This window comes from Talpa occidentalis, unplaced genomic scaffold (assembly GCF_014898055.3).
Source record: "Talpa occidentalis isolate TD23 unplaced genomic scaffold, MPIMG_talOcc4v2.1 talOcc4.14, whole genome shotgun sequence".
In the NCBI taxonomy this organism is placed as follows: Eukaryota; Metazoa; Chordata; class Mammalia; order Eulipotyphla; family Talpidae; genus Talpa; species Talpa occidentalis.
Window position 1 is genome coordinate 89,631,034 of NW_023601433.1, and position 15,984 is coordinate 89,647,017.

The window sequence follows — 15,984 nt, forward strand, 5'->3', positions numbered from 1 at the left end:
GGCAGCGCCCGGCTCCTGCGGGGTGGGCTCCGCGCGGGCCGGGGTCGCGGGCACACGGGCTTCCAGCCGCCCGGCCTGCCTCGCTCCTCTCGTCCTCAGCGGCTGACGCGGCAGCACTTTGGCATGTGCCGCCCCTCAAAGGCCGCCTCCCACGGCCGTGTCCCGGCGCTGCAGGCCGCGCGATGTCAGGCCCGGGCCGCGGGGGTTCTCACGGGCGGGCTCCGGGTGGCCAGCGCAGGCCTCGCCGACGGGTGACTGTCGCATGCCGCCTCGCGCCCCTGGGTGCCCACACCCCATGGCAGCTTGGTGGCCCCGAGGCCCACCCGGTTCCGCTGCCCCGCACCTAGAGGGGCCAGGGCTCCTGGCGCGCGTCCCAGGACCTGGCACGGGCTCGCGGCCCAGCACGCGGCGGAGACGCCGGCCGCTCTGAGGCCGAGGTCTCTCGGGCCCGAGTTTGTTCATTCCGTGACTGGCCGGCGGGGGGGGCCCAGCCCAGGTTCAGCCAACGCATGAAGAGGTTGTTTGTCCGTCTGCTCCTGCAAGGGCGGGGAGGACCCCTGGGCGCCCGCACCCCAGCCCTGGGCCTCAGGCAGGGCGGCAGCCCCACCACGCCCGCCCCCACCTGCCAGAACCCCTCCCTGACCTTTTCCCCTTTCGTGGCTCATTCTTGGAACCTTTATTTTTTTTTTTTTTAGATTTTATTTACTTTCGTGTAGACGAACTGGGGCATAGGCCAGAGGTGTGGGGGAGGGGGCGGTGAGAGGACTCCCCAGAGACAGAGCGGGGAGCAGAACAGGCCGATCTACTGAAATCCACTGCCGAGGGGAGCAGCGGGGAGACAGGAGAGGTCTGCTGTGCCCTGTGGGTAGCTCCCTGGCGGGGATCGAACTCAGGCCGCGACGGTGACAGCCTGAGACTGAACCCTTAGCCCGTCAGGAGGCCCAGAATCTGTTTTCTTGACAGCTTGTCAGTGGCTCGTCGCTCGTTCTGTGCGGCGGGGCCCTGGGGTGCCCAGGCCACCTCTGCAGGGTGAGGACTCCCTGGGCAGTGCTGGCCAGCCCCCAGGACTCCGCCTCTGCAACCAGATATTCTGTCTCAAGATAAGCCGCGAGGCTGATGGTTAAGCCGGTCTTTTCTCCAAGCGCGAGACACCAATGGACACAGCACAGCGCCAGCATCACCGCGGGGCCCGGCCCTGGGCCGGGAGGTGCTGCTGACGTGGGGAGCGGCCGAGCCCGCTGCGCCCACGTGGATGTGGCTAAGCGCACTGCACGGCACCGCACAGGCCGGCAGGCCCACACCCGCGACGTGCCACGAAGAAGTCACACAGGGACGCAGCGGCAGAGAACAGTTTATTGACCAGCCAGAGCCCCGGCCCGCAGCAGGTCCCGTGCGCGCGGACGCGCTGCTGCTACGAGGTTCCCGCCGCCTCCCCACCGCCGGTCTGCGTGGCCAAGGCCCGGGACCCACCCGCGCAGGACGAGCCTGCACAGAGGCCGGACACCCGAGGTCAGGCCCGCGGCCGGCCCAGCGCCTCCCGCCCTCGCTCTCGGGGGCCGCACGGCCGGCCATTGAGAAAGTGTCTCCAAAGTAGCGAAGCGCGCCCCCGCGGGCGGCGCTGGCAGAGGCAGTGCGGCAAGAGCTGGCAGAGGAACGAAGAGGGGCACGGCCACAGGCGGCCTCTGGCCCCGACCACGCCCTGGCTTCCCCCGACTCCTCAAGATAAGCGGGTTCGTCAACCAAGAAGAAGAAAGCCAACGCCACATGGCGCGGGCAGGGACCCGCGGCCTCGGCCTGGAAGTCCAGCTGCGGCCGTGCCGGGCAGGTCGGGTCTGAGACAAGGCACTTACCGGGGGGCGCCTGTGGGGGCAGCAGCGAGCCCCATCCGGCGCCAGGTAAGTCCCAGGACGCTAGGCCCGCCCCCACTGTCCTTGGGTCAGGTGTGCCTGCTGCCCGGCCTGCCGCCCGGCCTGCTGCTGGCCCTCGCCCGCTGGCGGTCGTACCGCACGGAGACGAGGAGGAAGAGCAGCAGCGTGGCGCCCTGGATGGCGGCCAGCAGGAAGAAGTAGTAGTTGAGGTGGCAGCCGTTGATGTTGCCTGCAGGGAGGAGACGTGTGAGCTGCCCCAGGCGGGCGGCCCTGCTCCGCCCTGCTCCCTGCCCTCCAGATCCCTCGCCCCTGACGCTGGAGAGCCAGTGCGGCCTGCGCCGCCCGTGTGCCAGCGTCTCCTGGCGCAGCGATCCCCTCGGCCACACGAGGGGCTTCTGGTGTCTGCAGCTCTGCCCAAGCAGCGCCAGCCGAGGGCACAAGGCTCTCCCCACACCAGACCGTGCATCCCTGCCAGCAGCCTGAGGCCACGGCGGGAGCACGCACACGTGGGCGGCTGGCACCCACACGAGGCTGCTCCGGCCACAGGAGGAGCCCAAGAGGGCCAGGCCCTCCACTCAGCACAGCTACCCTGGGGGTCCGCCCCCATTGGCCCTGAGTGGGGCTGCTGAGCCGTGTGCCAAGATCCCCCCGCAGGCACCGGGACCAGGACATGCGGCCTAACTGGGCTCTCAGGGCAGCCAGCCGCAACACCCCCCTCCACCCCCCACCCCACCCCACCCTCCCTGTGCCCGGCCGCCGCTCACCGTAGTCTGTGTGGTTGCTCATCCACCCGATGGCTTTGAGGGACACCAGAGCCAGGAGCCCCGAGCCCACGAAGGAGCCGACGCCGGAGAAGAAGAAGAAGAGGCCCATGATGGCGCTCTGCATGGACTTGGGGGCCGCCGAGTACGCAAACTCCAGGCCTGGAGGGACGAGGTGGGTACGTTACAGGAGCCGACTAGGGTGGTGGTTCTGGCCTGTCCGGCCGGGGCCCCAGCCAGGGGGCAGAGCCACAGCCTCGGGCCTGGGCGGCTGCTGGCGCCCCCATGCCGGCCGCTCCCCGACGCTGGCCGCTCCCCCACGCGCCCGGAGCTCCTCACACTAGACAGTGTCGGGCTCGCAGGGTCCCCGCTCTGCGCGGAGAACCAAGGACACGTTCCCGTGCGCTCGCAAGTGGGAGGAGTCTGAAAGCGAACACGTGCACTGGAATGGGGGTCCGCGAGAGCCCTGCTTCTGAGGCGGTCTGCTCTGGCACGGCCCCACAGGCAGGCCCGCGAGCGGCGTCAGAGGGCCATTGGGAGTGCGGCCTGTGGGGCCCCGCCCAGCCTGGCAGCCCCCGGGGAGAGCCGGCGCCTCCTGCCCACACCCCGTGCCCTGCCCAGAACACCGTCCGCGCAGACGCCAGCAGCGGGAGTGGCCCGGAGAGTGTGTTCCAAAGCCGAGGGGTGCTTCCTTCTCTAGCTGAGCCGAAGCCCGGGCTGGGGCGTCTGCCAGCGGTCGGACCCAGAACTTACCCACCTGGCCGGCCCTTCCTCTGCTCTCCGGAGCCCCTCTCGGGCAGCCGAAGAGTTCGGGCAGCCATCTTGTTTTCAGACCAAGCAGGGGACGCTCGTCAGCATCCCTGGCCATTCACCCACTCACCCCCTGGAGTGGGACTCCGCACCAACACCCCAGGGCCAGCCCCAGTAGACCCCCGTGTGCCCCCGGCAGGTCCCCGCCCTGCCCCTGGCCTCACCTGCGATGCTGGCGAAGATCTCGCTGAGGCCGATGAACACGTACTGGGGCACCTGCCACCACATGGGCAGGTCGGCCGCCTGGTACACCACGTGCCCGATGGTCTGGTTGATGGTGTGCTGCCTGACCAGGTCCAGCCTCTTGCTCTCCAGGATTCCTGCAAGTCACAAGCCGTTCAGTGGAGCATGTGCTGCCTCGTGTTTGCAATTCCACAAAAACACACCAGACGTCTGCCGGCCGGCCCGGAGACCACAGAGGACAGGCCCAGAGGCCACGAGCGCACAGAACCCCCACGGAGACCCCAGACATCAGTGACCGGCTGGAGTAGGAGAAAACCCAGCCGTCTTCCAAGAAGGCCTCTCTGGAGTGCGGGTTTCTGAGGCCTGGGACTCATTTCCTTAGTAAGCCCTGCATTAGTGCGCGCGCTGGCCGGGAGGCGACCGCTGCTGCGCAGGCGCCGGAGTCACGCGCCCTCCCGGCCGAGCCTGACCAGCAGGCCTCGCCGCAGCGGAGGCCGAGTGGGTGCAGGAATTTCCGCGTTTTTTGTCATACGAAAGTGGTTTTGTGGTTCAGTGACTTTCAAATAGTGATGAAAAAAGAACGGCTAAGCAGGCTGCTACAGCCGGGGACACTCGAGCCTTCTCAGCAAGATGCTTCACCCTGGAGTGGGCGCAGGGCCCGAGGGCTGTCCCTGCACCCGGCCCGGGAGACGCCGCGTGGGCGCCGTGGAGGCCCACACAGGTGCCCGGGCGCCCTGCAGCCTGCAGTGGCCAGAGGCGGGCTCACATCCGGGAGGGTTATGAGGAATTACGGGCCACCCGCCAGCGCTGCAGCGCCACCCGGCAGTCGGCAGCTGCCCGAGACCCGCTGGCTCAACCCCCAGTCCCACCCGGAGCACCCCTGGGCTCTGAGCTCCTGGAAAGAAGGGACCAGTCTTCGGGGAAGAAATCGTGCACTTCGCATGGTGAAAACCTAGAAAACGAAGCACATTCCCGTGTACGGCGACGACCCACGTCCTCTCCCGGGGCCGGGCGCTGTGTGAGGGCCACGCACGCCGCCGAGCCGGTTCTGAGCAGGAACGAGGCCGAAGGACTGCTCACCTGCAGCGAAGGCAGAACACATCACAAAGAACATTCCGACCGCGATCCTCTTCAAGGACGACGGCAGTAAGCCGTTTCTCCTCAGGAGGGGGTCCACCAGCTTGTCCTTCAACGGGATCAGCAGGAGGATGAGCACCGCATCGAACAGCGTCAGCCAGGCTGCCGGGAACTGGAATTTCAATACACAAGAAGCCCGTTTGTTTTCTCTGCATCACGCGAAGCCACTTAAGAGCACTAATGTCTAAAAGGGAGAAACTTATTTCAGGAACGGCCCTCGTGCAGGGAAGGCTCACCCCGCGGGAGAAAGGCTGTCCCTGGACACGGCCCCCTGTGGTGCTCAGGGCCCCGCCTGTCTCTCTGCACTGGGGGGGGTGGGGGGGAGTCAGGTGAGGAAGCTGAACGTTCAACTGAAACTCATCTGCTTAACCCGGCGGTTGACACACCAGGCCCGCGGGGGAGGGGCTCTGACGAGGGAAAGTCACGTTTCAGTGCCAACATCTCCCCCCGCGCCCCCCGACCCCGGGGGACAGGACGCAGACTGCGCCGGAGCTCTCACCGTGTGAGGAGTGGTCGTGAGATTGGAAATTTCTGGAATCCTCAAATGAAGACTCTGCAGCACGTAGGTCGTCTGCATCTGGGCATGAAGAGCAGAGTCACCGCCTGAGCAGCTCCGCCTGCGAACTCGCCGCCCGGCCCTCCCCTGGGCAGCGGCTCCTCCCCGCAGCCCCAGGAGTCAACTCTGGTGTCCCAGTAAGAGCCAGAGGCGCGGCCCAGAGAATCAGGCCTGCCCGTCCCAGCACTCCTGGGGGCGAGAAGGTCTTCCAAACACTGCCGGCGGCCAGCGCAGCCCACCGAGACCCGCGGGCCCCTGGGTGCTCGCAGCCGGTGTGCCGGGCAGGGCCAGGCCCGCCGGGATGGCGCAGAGCCGGGCGGCCGGGGCACTCACTTGGAAGTACACTGTCCAGTAAGGGATCAAAGCCAAGAACACAGGCATGATCTTGACCAGGGCTTTCACGTCTTCCACTTTCTCTTCCGTGAAGGGCCCTCCACGAGACATCTTACATGAATCAAACAGACTTTGTTTAGAAGATGGCTGAAAGACGCCAAGGCCTTCACTTTGGGAAATAAAATGAAGGAATTAGTTTTTTTCCACCCCCAGAAATCAACTATTTGGCAACAAATCAAGTCTGGGGTTGCGCCCCACGCCTCACCAGCTTCTGCGCGAGCTGCTACTTCCGCTCCCACTGATCGCACCTAACGTGGCTGCCACGCTGCCCCTGGCGCTCTAGCCGCGCGCGGGAGGCCCTGGGTGGCGACACCGGGCAGCAGCCTGTGTCTGCGCAGCCGCGGGCTCAGCAGCAGCGGCGACAGCTACGTCGCTGGCTCCGTGTTTGAAATGCAATCCGCCCCGGGGGATGTGGATGTCCACTCGGGCAATTTACCCAACGTCGAGACCCGACGGCCACAGCGACGCCGGAAGCGTGGGTGCAGGGGTGGCGTCACGGGGGCAGGATGGAGACGGGAGGATGTCAGCTGGCAGCTCAGCACACACCACACCTCAGGAGGGACCCGGATGCCCTGCTGGGCCCTGGGCAGGGGAGGAAGCCCCGAGGAGACTCGCTGGAGCCCGGGGGCTGGGTCCTGAGCCCAGCAGCCTTGGCTTTGCGCGGGCGGCTCGACCGCTGGAGGAGGGGACACCGCCTGTGGGTGCCAACAGCGGGCCATGCCCGGCACAGGGGCTCCCTCCTGGCTAGCGGCTGGCAGCTGCCGGCTCGCTACTGTGCTCGGGCATTGCTTATGACACACACATCACGGAGCAGTGATCGATATGAAGTGGTGATTACAAATTGCTCCCGTTGCGCACTATCGTCTAAACCCAGAGACACCCGGGCAACCGCCACCGTGAAACAGCTTCCGGCCCCAGAGCCAGAGGCGCACGCAGGCGCCCTTTCCCAGCCCCGCCCGCCCACGCGCGACGCCAGGCGGCTTTTGTTTCGTAACTGCTGACATTTAACCTGCCTCTAATCAAGGAAATATCCCATTTTCAACAGAAAAAAACCTAAATTCTATTTCACAAGGTCCAGCAGGTGCCCACTCGACGCCCCGCTCCGCCGCCAGAGCTGGAGGCTGCAGGGTGAGTCTCCCGCAGACGCGCTTCCTCTTCTGGACGGCAGAAACACTCAGAGTGAAACCAGCCCCGCGGCGTCCCTCGTCTCTTCATCTGAAAACGTTCCCGACTTCTCCTAATCCTCTCCTCCTCTGCTGCCCAGAGGACCCGCCCGCCCACAGCCTGAGACAACCCGGGCCGGGTCTCCCCGTGAGACGCTGAATGCGCGTCCCCGCGGCTGCGCAGCCCAGAAGCGTGGCGAGGTTTCCACGTGCACGTCACTCGTGCTCCGCCTCGCCTGCCCGCGCGCCCAGCCCGCAGTGCTCACGCAGCCAGGCGGGGACCGCGGCCACGAGCGGCCACGGACCGGACCCAGAAGTGGACACGCGCCGTCTGCAGGGTCCCTGTCCCGGAACCCACCCCAGCAAGGTCCCGAGTGGCCGGATGCGCAACCCAAATACGCACGCACTCAGGCACGCCCCAGCCACGCCCACCCGCCCCACGGCAGAACAGACGCGCTCATTTTCCTTTAACATCCGCAGGGGCACACAGTCAGCCTGCAGCCTGCCCGCGGCCTAGCGGTTGAGTCTCAGGCTGTCACCCCTGTGGCCTGAGTTCTATCCCCGGCCAGGGAGCTAGCCACAGGACGCAGCAGACCTCTCCTGTCTCCCCACTGCGCCCCTCAGCAGTGGATTTCGGTAGAGCCGCCTGTTCTGCTCCCCACCCTGCCTCTGGGGAGTCCTCTGGCCTGCACCCCAGTTCTTCTCCGCCAAAAAAAAAAAAAGGCCTGGTCAGACGGTCAGACACAAACATGGTTCTGGACGGACATGCTCTGAAAGCAGTGGTGGTCACGGGGGCGCAGGACTACATGGGCCACCCCTGGTCCTGCCAGGCCCACACTAGACACAGGGAGCGGAGAGGGCGAGGCCATCAGCCTGCCCAGGGCCAAGGCCAGCCTAACGCAGAGGAGGGCACGGACCTTGGGTTTTCTTGACCTCCGCAAGCCGGCCTTCCTGGGCCAGAGGAGACGTGCCAGATCACACCACACAAGAGACCAGACCCAAAACCAAAGTCAGTCCAAAGCCTCTTCACTGTGGCACCTGCACACGAAGCTCCTCTGGGGAAGGGCTGCTGGGTCCTAGGAGGACGCCCAGGCCGCAGAGCCGTGCGCTGCTGAAATTCACAGCAAGGGCCTGGCAGGCACTGGGCTGCTTGGGTGCAGCTGCACCAACTGAATTCTCTGGTCTGACCCCAACGCACGTGGCTGGGGCGTGTGTGACTGCCGGACACACGGACCGCGGCAGCTCCAGGAGGCCAACCGAGAGCGAGGGCCCCACCAGCACGGGGACAGCTGGGGAAGCCAGGACTGTCCGGCCTGCGGCAGGGAAGCGAAGGAACGCCGGCCACCGGTGCTGGAGACACATGCGGAGCCAGGAGCAGGGCGGCCGCCTGGCGCCTCCCACCCCAAGCTGCTTCGCGGGAAGCTGTGTCCAGGTGGTCAGCCGCACTCACGCAAGGACTCACTCCCTGAACCAAGACATACCGAGGGGCCCACCGTCAGGGCCATGGCTTTCTGGGGTGCTGGGAGACGTGCGACCCCAAGGGCCTGTGCCACAGGCTCCAGGGCGCTGCTGTTGGAAACAAAGGCTTCAGGAGATGTCAGCGACACCCCAGGGAGCCACAGCGCAGAGCTCCAAGGTCCTCTGGGCCCAGCGCCTGCTCTCCGGTTACTCAGCATGCAGTGCCCACTGCAGCCTGCCTGGGCCGGCGGCTTCCCCAGGTGTGGGGTTTCGGTTCAAGGGACTTTCAATGCTAAAGCTGGGGAGCCCCATGCAAACGGGTGATGCAGTCACTCTACTCGCTTCTCCAAATGCTGTTCTCATGTCCCTCTCTGGGTAACTGGGCTGTGCCAACCCGCCAGGCTACAGCCCCAGGTGGCAGCAGCAGCCCGTGGAGGGGCAGAGACACACACACAAAATAAGCTACAGCTTGGTTTTTGATTTGAATGGTTTCAGAGCTTCCTGAACGGAGAAGTGCTTGAGGAATGCAGGGTCGCGTCTCCCTCTGCATCCTTCTATCCACCCCATCTCTGTGGAACTGGCTGGGTGGGGAGCGTCCACCCGGGTCAGTGGCAAGAGGATAGCGCGAGCTGTGGGGATGGAGCAGGCTGGCACACCACCGGGCCGGCCGGATGCTGGGCCTCTCGCCCCTGTGGCGGAGCCGCGAGGAGAGCCACACTCACCCACTCAGCCTGCGCTCCCGGGCTCGCCTCTGGGGAGAACAGGAATAGGCCAGGATTTTGAACATATCGGAGAAGGCGCTGCCGTCGGGAGGCTTGGTGACGAAAACTTTCAGGCCGCAGAGGAAGACCAGGAAGGCCATGCCGATGCAGACGGTGGGGATGATGTAGCCGGCCAGAAACCCCACGTTCTGCTGGACGTAGGCGATGCCGCCTAGCGAAAGGATTGCTCCCAGGTTGATGCTCCAATAAAACCAATTAAAAAACCTTCTTGTGGCTTCTGGACCTCGATCTCTAACCTGAAAAACAGGGAGGAATAAAGACTTACAAGGGTCAGCTTCACGGATGAAACCACACACACGAGGCACGACACCCCTGCTGCCCGCAGCCCCCCCAGCGCTGCTCGCGGCGCAGGTAGGCGCGACAACCGCAGCCATGCCCACCCCGGGCGAGCCCACGAGCCCGAAACCCATTAAGCCTACGGCCTCTCCCAGGCTCCTCAGTGGGCACCTGCTTTGGAAACATCTGGAACACTCCTTAAAAACACAGATTCGTGGGACCCACGTCCCAGACCTACCCACGCACCATCTCTGGGGCTGGGCCCAGGAAGCTGCGCTCTAAGCAGCTGTGCGGGGATTTCTGCTCGTGGCCGTTGCACCCGCTGTCACACACCTAAGGGCCACACGGCACGAAATCTGGAGCAAAGAGGAAGTGAAAGGCTCAAGCCCAAACCACGAGCTGTTTTTAGATCTGAAGACTTCAGCGAAACCAGGGGAATTCTGGTAAGACAGACTCCAGAACGCGGCACGTGTGAGCAGCGAGGTGGACCAGGGCCTCGAGGACACTCCCACGAGCCCCCCGCCGGGCTGGCCACAGTTCCCCGGGGACTGGGCCCACCTCGACGCCCTTCCACCCGGAGTTTTAGTCACGGCGACGCCAAGAGAAAGCTCTGACGGTCAGTCTGTCCAGCAGACTTCAGCCCACGGGGCGTTTAAACAAAGGCCGTGCTGCCCGGATCTTCTGCCGCCTCACCCGGGGCTACGGGCCAGGGAAAGGAGGGACCTCCCCTGACAGTCACAGGCCGGACTCGTGAGCCCCAAGGCCGCACCCCTTCCTAAACAACAAAGGAGGTTCTCCAGAGGCCAGAGACCCAGCCAACGAGCGGAGCCCGAGCATCTCCCTGGATCAGACGACTCGACGTCACAGCGTCTCCGTGAAGATTCACGCGCCGACGCGGTCATCAAAAAAAATATTTTAAACCCAAATGATTAAGCGTGGCTACTGTGTGGGCCAGAAACACACGTGACATAATCGCACGGTCTCCGCGCCAGAGGCTGGCAGCCCAGGTTTAAAGGAACCCCGCGTTCTGAGACCGCCGCCCCCACGGCGCCTGGCCGGACCCCCGCAGGCGGCCAGAGCGCAGCAGGAGGCCCGACTCGCACAGCGGGGGTGGGGCGGGGGATGCACCTGAAGAAACCAAGCACATCAGCTCTGGGGCCCGCCTGAGAGAGAGGGGCCGCCAGACCAGCCCCCGGCGTCGGCTCGAGGAACAGGCCAGGAGGCGGCGTCACCCCAAGGCCGGGCCAGACAGGGCGTTCTGTAGCGCAGGGGAAGCAGCGCCCACGGGGCCGCCACCGGGTCAGGCGGCACCGCGCCCACCGGCAGCAGCCTGCTCTGGAGAAAGGCCTTCCAAGGCACAGGCGCGGCAAAGCCAGCCTCTTCCCTCCGGTGCTATGGCAAATGGGCACCGCCCCGAGGAGTGCTGGCGCTGAGAGGCCGGCCGGCCCTGGGCACTGGGTGCCGCGGACACCCCGCAGCAGCCGCCGCCGCGCATCTGCCGCCCGCTGCTCTCCCCGGGGCCTGGCCCTGGAGGCCCTGAGCTGGAGACGAGGCCAGCGCGACGGAGAAGCAGAAAGCACCAGAGAAAGGTTTCCCGGAGACAAGGAGGGCAGGAGACAGCCCCGCAGCCAGCACCCCCAGCCCCCTTCCCAGAGCAGCCGCGCCCGGCAGGAGACACGCAGCTGTGGGGGCCCGTGCAGAGGGTCCCGCTGACCGCACCGCGAGCTCAACGTCCGCGCTCCGAGGGGCTCGAGCGCACAGCTGCGCTGCCCGCGCCACCAGCCAGGCCCACCTTCCCCTCCCCCCAGCAGGACCCCGTGTCCTTCAGCGCTCAGGGTCGTGCCCCCACGCCCCGGGGCTCGCCCGTCTTCTCGTCCCGTGGCTTCGTCTTCCCAGGCGTTTCATCCGATGGAGGCCTCCTGCCGCGCAGGTGCGGCTCGTGGGCAGGTGTCAGGGCCTCCCCCGTTCCTGGCCGAGCCTAGGCCGGTGCGTGGGGGCCACACCTGGCTTCTCCACCCGCCCAACCACTCTCACTTCCCGCGTGAGCGATGGCAGCCTCGCAGCAAGGCCGAGAGCGCCGTAGTTGGCTTTGCCGGCTCTTCCCAGCTTTGTCCCCAGACACGCGTTCACACGTGGACGCGCACTTCTGGACGCGTGGTAGGGCCGTTCCGGCAAGACTAGGACGCTGCTGGGTCCAAACCCAGTTGCCCTGCCACCCCCACCCCGGTCAGGGCCTCCCGCCGCTGCGCGCGGGACAGCCCTGTCCAGTATGCGGAGGCGGACACAGGGCAGAGGGCGAGGAGGCCCCACTCGCCAGCGTCCTCGTGCCCGGGGCGCAGTCCGCCCGGCCCGGCGCCGGGCCCAGCAGAACCGGCTCTGCAGCTTCCAGGACGCGGGTCTCAGCCTGGCGGCTGGGGCACTGCCCAGGCGGCCTGACCGCGCGGCACCTACGGGCGGTGACAGAGGATCTGTCGCGAGGCGAAGGCAGGGCCAGGGAGACCTGGGTGGGCGCAGATGAGACCAGGCCCGAGGCGCGCTCCGGGGCGCAGAGAACAGCGGCAGCGCTCAGGCGGCGGCGGAGCCCGGTCCCCGCGGCGCTCGGTCTCCACGAGCCGGCAGCGGCGTCCCGCACAGCCTCCCCGCGCCGTGGCCCACGCTGGCCACTTGGCCCACGGCCCCTCGCCGGGCGGTGGGACGGCGGCGCCCGAGGCCCCGAGGCCGGCGCGCAGGGCGGGGGCCGCGGGACGGGCGCGGGGGCCGCCGCCCCGCAGGGCAGGAGCGGGCGGAGCAGGAGCAGGGCGGCCCCGCGCCCGGAGCCCCGCGCTGCAGCGGGATCTCGGCTCCACGGGGCTGCCCGGGCGGCTTCTCCCGCCCCCAGGGCCGCGGACCCGCTCGGCCGGCGCCCGGGCGCCCCGAGGGGGGAAGCGGCCCGGACGGGGGCGGCCCCGCGCTCACCTGGTCGGCGCCGAAGGGCGTGATGTTGGCCTTGACGGCGCCCACGCCCAGCCCCACGAGCGCCAGCGCGGCCAGCGCGGCGGGGGCGCAGTAGCGCGCGGGGCGCGGGGGCCCGCAGAGCGCGGCGCGCGGGCGGGGCGCGGCGAGCAGCGGCAGCGCCAGCAGCCCCAGCAGGTAGAGCGCCAGGCTGAGCAGGATGGCGCGCGCCCGCCCGAGCCGCGCGTCGGCCAGCCAGCCGCCCAGCGGCGACACCAGGTAGCTGAGGCCCAGGAAGAGCAGCAGCGCCTGGCTGGCCTGCGCGCCCTCCCAGCGGAACGGCGGCCCGTTGAGGAACAGCACCAGGTTGGCCGTCACGCCGTAGAAGGCCGCGCGCTCCAGCAGCTCGGCCAGCAGCACCGCCGCGCAGGCCGCCCGCCGCCCCGCCAGCGCCGCCCGCCGCGCGCCCAGCAGCGGCGCCCGCTCGTCGCCCGCGCCCTCCATGCGCCGCCCGCGCCGCGCCGCGCCCGCGCCCGCGCCGCCTCTCGCGAGACCCGCCCCCGCCGCGGGCCCCGCCGCCGCCGCCTCTCGCGAGACCCGCCCCCGTCGCCGGCCCGGCCGCCACCGCCTCTCGCGAGACCCGCCCCCGCCGCCGGCCCCGCCGCCGCCGCCTCTCGCGAGACCCGCCCCCGCCGCCGGCCCCGCCGCCGCCGCCTCTCGCGAGACCCGCCCCCCGCCGCCGGCCCGGCCGCCGCCGCCTCTCGCGAGACCCGCCCCCGCCGCCGGCCCCGCCGCCGCCGCCTCTCGCGAGACCCGCCCCCCGCCGCCGGCCCCGCCGCCGCCGCCGCCGCCGCCGCCTCTCGCGAGACCCCGCCGCCGGCTCGCCACCCCGCCCCCCGCGCCTCCCCATTGGGCGGCCTGCGCCGCGCGGCCCGCCGGGACTTCCGGGAGCCCAAGGACCGGCTCCGGCTCCGGCTCCGGCCCCGCCGCGCCCCCGCGCCCCGCACGCCCCGGGCAGAGTCCGGCCCGCGGGTCCCGCGGAGGGGGCGCCGCCCGCCCGGGCCCGGCCGGGAGCCCGCGCCGCCGCCTCCGGCTGGACCCGCTGCGCCCGCCGGGCCGGGGCCCGCGGCTGAGGCGGCCTCGGGGCTGCGCGCGGCTCCACACCGGCGCCCGGCCCGCGGCGGGGAGCGAGCGCCCCGGCGCCCCGGCCCGGCCCGGCCCGGCGCCTCGCCCGCCCCTCCCCGCGCCCCGGCGGGCATTCCCACGGCACGCGCGGCTCGGCCTCGGGCCCCGGAACCGCCTCCCGCCGCGCGCCCGCGGCCTCTCCCCCGCCTCGCCCGGGCGTCCACGGCCGCGCCTCCGCCCGGGGGGCGCCAGGCCGCGCGCCCACCCGTCTGCCTCCAGGCGCCGGCGTCCGCACCGGGGCCACCCGCTCCGGGCCGCGGCAGGTCCAGCTGTGGCAGCCAGCGGGTGAGACCCTGACTGCGCCGCCCGCCCTCGCCCGCCCAGACTGACCTCTCGGGCCGGCTCCGTGGCCCTTCCAGCGCCCCGGCTAGATGCGTCTCCCCTGGACGTGTCCCTGCGCCCCGGCGCGCTCTCTGCGCAGCCTGCATAGTTGATGGCTTATTTGGCGAAGCGATTTACACCAGGCCGGGGCGGAGGCCTGTGCTTTGTCGCCGCCGCGTCCCGGTGCAGCGGCCCGGGCCTGCCAGGTGAGAGGGAGGGAGGGAGGGAGGGAGGGACTCCGAGCTGTCATCTGACGTTCAGGGAGTTTTCTGGAGACCCCGCTGTGCCGCGCAGCGTGGAGGCCTCCTGGTGTAGCTGACAGCGCAAGCAAACTCCTTGAGGTCCTGGCTTGGGTTCTCCCCTCCGGTCACAATTGAGTCGACTCCCTGGAAGGCTTAGAGCTGACTCCTAGTGCGGTGCCTCTGCCACACTCCGCTGGCCAGCGAGACACCCTGGCATCTGTCCTGAGACCGGGCGGGCTGACGCAGCAGGCGGCGCGCAGGGTGACGTGCACGTTAAATGTGGAGTGAAAGTGTAGTCTTCAGTCACGTGATGGCTCAGTGCTGAAGCTCTGTCCCGTGTAGACCTGCCGCTCTGCAAGGCGGACGCTCGCCCGATCACCTTATCTTATTTGGGAACCATAAAGCTAAGCAGGAGAAAGGGAGGGGCAGGCCCAGCGTTGCGCTGGACAGTGAGGGTTTGAGCAGTTGTTCCAGGTCCTGGTCGTACCTGGCAATCTTGGATAACCCGAGGCAGCAAAACCAGTCCAGCATGCGGGTGGTTTGGTTTGGTTTGGTTTGGTTTGGACATGATGTCGTAGAGAAAGCACCCAAGACTCCCCCTCTGGGGAGTGTCCAGAGTAGGGACCTCCACGGAGACAGCGTGAGTGGTTACCAAGTGCAAGGGGAGGGGAAGGTTGGGGAGTGGCTGCTAACAGGTGCAGGGCTGTGGGGGTGGCGAAAGTGTTCTCAAGTCAGTTGTGATGAGGCCTTCGCTACTATGAACAGGCTAAGAGCCACCTTGTACTTGGAGTGGATTGGCTGGCTGGTAGGGGAACCACATCTCAATAAAGCTGTTACCAACCAAAGGTGACACATACTTGGGGTTCCCTGCAACTTGGGGAGTGAGCATCAAGACAAGCTGTGGCAACACGGAGGCCTGTGACTGCCTGTGGCACAGCAACACCGCCCAGCCCTGTTGGAGCTTGCCTCTGGGGTCTCTGCCTTCATTTCGCTTTCACAGGCCCACAGGACTGGGCGCGAGGTGTGATGTGGTGGCGAGAACGTGGCCCACGTGGCCTAAGCCTGAAGAGGAGCGGGTGGCTTCCGCTGGGTGCCTTAGGAGCCGGGGCCACATGTACGGAGCCGGCTGCCTCACTGGAGAGCCTGCGATGGCGTGGAGGGAGCCCCAGGGCCCTGCACCCCAGCCGCCTGCCCGATGAAGGACGCCACATACGCAGCCACGCGCAGGGCCCACAGAGAAACTGCCCCCACGGCAGAGCTGTGAACAAACGAAACGGCTGTTCCTGTAGGTCACTGAGTTAAGGGCCGCTAGTCAGCCTGTGTCAGAGTGTGGAGACACCCCAGCCCTCCCCAACGGCCAGTCCACTGCCCCGTCACAGCCACACACCTTCAGCTCACCCCGCCTCCCGCGCTCTGTCCTCAGGGTTCGCTCAGCACTGTCCGGTGTAGTAGCCACTTGGGGCTGTTTGAACTGAAAACTCGTTACGGTTTAATAGTGACTGATCCCGCTTCTCAACCACGCCAGGCACATTGCCAGGACTCAGTAGCTCATGTGACTCGTGGCCACCCAGCTGGACAGCGCAGAGGCTCGCCCCGTCCCTGCGGAGCGTTCCGTGAGGCCACCCTGCTTTGTGCTGATGTGTGGTGAGCGTGACCGGTGGCTGCTCCGCTGCTACGCTCTCTTCCAAGCAGAACCCCAACTCCATTCTTACGCTTGTTCTTTGTCTGCCATCGTGCCCCCCTCGTGAGGCGCAGGACAGCGTGACCGCGCCTCGGCTAATTCACCTGGGCCGGGCCCGGCGCTCCGCACTGGTCCCTCAGGCCCGGTCTCAGCGGCCAGGGCAGAAGCCGGACTCTTTGAGGCCTCAGACTCCGCCCCCCACCCAGGCCCAGGCGGAGGCGGCGTCTTGGCCCGTCT

General features: G+C 68.0%; 1 protein-coding gene across 1 annotated transcript; it reads right to left on the reverse strand.

Moving 5' to 3' along the window:
- Nucleotides 1-1,346: 1,346 nt before the first annotated feature.
- SLC15A4 (solute carrier family 15 member 4) lies at nucleotides 1,347-12,822 on the reverse strand. Its single transcript, XM_037511326.1, has 8 exons — nucleotides 12,343-12,822; nucleotides 9,052-9,347; nucleotides 5,649-5,817; nucleotides 5,259-5,336; nucleotides 4,703-4,871; nucleotides 3,604-3,759; nucleotides 2,633-2,791; nucleotides 1,347-2,097 (listed from the first exon to the last, which is right to left on the reverse strand). Exons 1-8 carry the CDS (start codon nucleotides 12,820-12,822, stop codon nucleotides 1,937-1,939), a joined length of 1,668 nt encoding a protein of 555 aa, XP_037367223.1. The 3' UTR covers nucleotides 1,347-1,936.
- Nucleotides 12,823-15,984: the final 3,162 nt, after the last annotated feature.